This window comes from Phalangium opilio, unplaced genomic scaffold, assembly GCF_054372755.1.
Source record: "Phalangium opilio isolate 3A_F unplaced genomic scaffold, DU_Popi_V2 ptg000021l_1, whole genome shotgun sequence".
Taxonomy (NCBI): Eukaryota; Metazoa; Arthropoda; class Arachnida; order Opiliones; family Phalangiidae; genus Phalangium; species Phalangium opilio.
Genome location: NW_028324153.1, coordinates 4,259,706 through 4,261,927, shown reverse-complemented (window position 1 = coordinate 4,261,927; position 2,222 = coordinate 4,259,706). Strand labels below are relative to the sequence as shown.

At 41.5% G+C, this 2,222-nt stretch overlaps 1 protein-coding gene across 1 annotated transcript; it reads right to left on the bottom strand.

Annotated features, from left to right (window-relative positions):
- Positions 1–216: 216 nt before the first annotated feature.
- LOC149697137 (uncharacterized) lies at positions 217–787 on the bottom strand. Its single transcript, XM_089867325.1, has 2 exons — positions 465–787; positions 217–364 (listed from the first exon to the last, which is right to left on the bottom strand). The coding sequence occupies exons 1-2, from the start codon at positions 780–782 to the stop codon at positions 338–340; spliced, it is 345 nt and encodes a 114-aa protein (XP_089723451.1). The 5' UTR covers positions 783–787; the 3' UTR covers positions 217–337.
- Between the last annotated feature and the right edge of the window lie 1,435 nt (positions 788–2,222).

Genomic DNA, 2,222 nt, shown 5'->3' with positions numbered 1-2,222 from the left:
CGCATCTCTGTTAATCTCATCCTTTTTTCTAGAGATTTCCAATCAATTTTATCTCGGTTTTCTAGTGGAAGATTGAAAATGTTGCTTTCAACAATATTTTCCGAATTTGGTTCAACTTGACATTTGGGGCATTTGGTAACGTTTCGCGACTTTGACCAAAAAAGATCTTTTAGAGCCTTAGAGTAATCGGCTTCCATTTCTTGACTTAGTGTCGTCAAGAGCACCATCAAAAATTCACTGGCGTCTTGTTGATCGTTTTGCGTAAAATGATTTCCGACAGCCATTCTCAGTTCCAACCCTTTACGACTGAAACTTCCTTGAGAACTCTCGATGTCGTTTATCGTGTCATGGAGGCAACGTAAAACTGGTTTTTCAACGAATGATCCATTGTAAGATTTAACCAATTCCCTTAATCCCGGCACTAATAAGAGTAGTTGCAAAACGCTATTGGAATAGCACGTTACTTGATCATCGTTAGCTAAACCTTTCAAGGGAAAACTATCCAAACTCTGTTGGGCTTTCCTTTTCTTCTTCGGTGTTTCTTCACATCTCACTTCCTCGCCTTCTAAAAGGCTTTTAGATAGTGTAGGCGCACTTCTTTTCCCACCTCTACTTTCTTTCGACTCCGTTATTTCCAAAAGAGGCATATCTGGCCTATATTTTTTGCGAAGCCTGTTATATTCCATTATGGCTCGTCCATCCGCCTTAATTTTAGTCGGATCGAACTGTAATAGATGGAGTCCGGCTAAGGACGTCACTCTCGATAAAGCGACGTACGCCATGCCCGTTCCAAATATATTCGGACCCAAATCCATAATGGCGCATTTTAAACTCATGCCTTGGCTTTTGTGTATCGTAATTGCGTATGCCAGGATGACGGGAAACTGGGAGCGCTTAACGTAAATCTTTGTCATGAGCAAAAATTTGACGCTAATTTTCTCAACTAAAAAGTCAGTGTTAGCGTTGTCGTTGTCGTTATTCGGTTCGCGATCTACTCTGAGAAAAATACCAACAACGTTTCCTTGTTCGTCCTTCTTGAATCCAGTTACGAAACCCATCGTACCATTTACAACGCCTTTTTCAAAACTGATATTCCTTCTGACCATTATACGGCAGCCAACGCAAAGAATTAACTCGCTCTCCAAACCGCCCGTTTTGGACGGTTCGTTTTTTAGACTTTGAAGTCTCCTCAAAATGTTTTTATTCATTTTTTTGCCATAGTCAGCGAGTCTATCCTGGCAAGGAATGACTTCAACTTTCACGCCGTTTTTTCGCAGCATTTCGCCGTTGAATTTTTCGCACATGGCTAATTTAGGCATCAAACAAATTGGGCGAAACCCTTCATTGGACAGTTTAATGAAAAGGTCCATAGCCACCTCGATGTTTTTTCCTCGAGCAACCAATCTACTTTCTAAGGTTGCAACATCAGCTTTAGAAATATTCCCAATTCAAACTCTGCTTAAAATGTCGCCGTAACTTTGGTCGTTGGCTTGTCTAACATTTTGCGTTAGTTCATCGTATTTAAAAAACTTCCAAAGATCACTTCCTCCGATGCAATTGAATCTAAGTCTGGCTTCTTCGGAAGTGATTTTGATGAACGCGGGATTTCCTTGAACCGGAGGCAATTGGAAAAAGTCTCCCAAAACAAGGATAAATACAACTCCACCAAATGGTTGGTTCATTTCCCAAAATTCGTTCAGCCTCAAGTGAACGTGAGTCAGTAACACCGACGAGACCATGGAAATTTCATCAATAATTAACAGTTTTAAATTTCCCAAAGTTTCTTTCATAATGCTCATATTGTCAGAACTTAGGGAATGGTATTCGGCAATACGCCCATGATCTACCGGCAACATTAGTAATCTGTGTAACGTTACGCCATTAACATTCAACGCTGCCAAACCCGTTGGCGCGGCAATTGCCACGCTAGCAGGATTTTGAAAGCGTCGCCTTACGGCGTTAGCGAGAGTGTCGATAAGAAACGATTTGCCAGTGCCACCAGGTCCCGACACAAAAAGGCACTTGTTTCCAGATTTTTCTCCCTCTTGGGAGAAGTGATCCATGATGTGATCATATATTCGCCTTTGATCCGAGTTTAGTAACGCCACATTGTCATCATCAGTCTCGAAATTGATTTCCATGGCAGCTTCCACATCAGCCATCGCGTGTTTAGTTTCGATAACAATTTCTTTCCCTTGTAGGGCATTTTCATCGTCCTCACT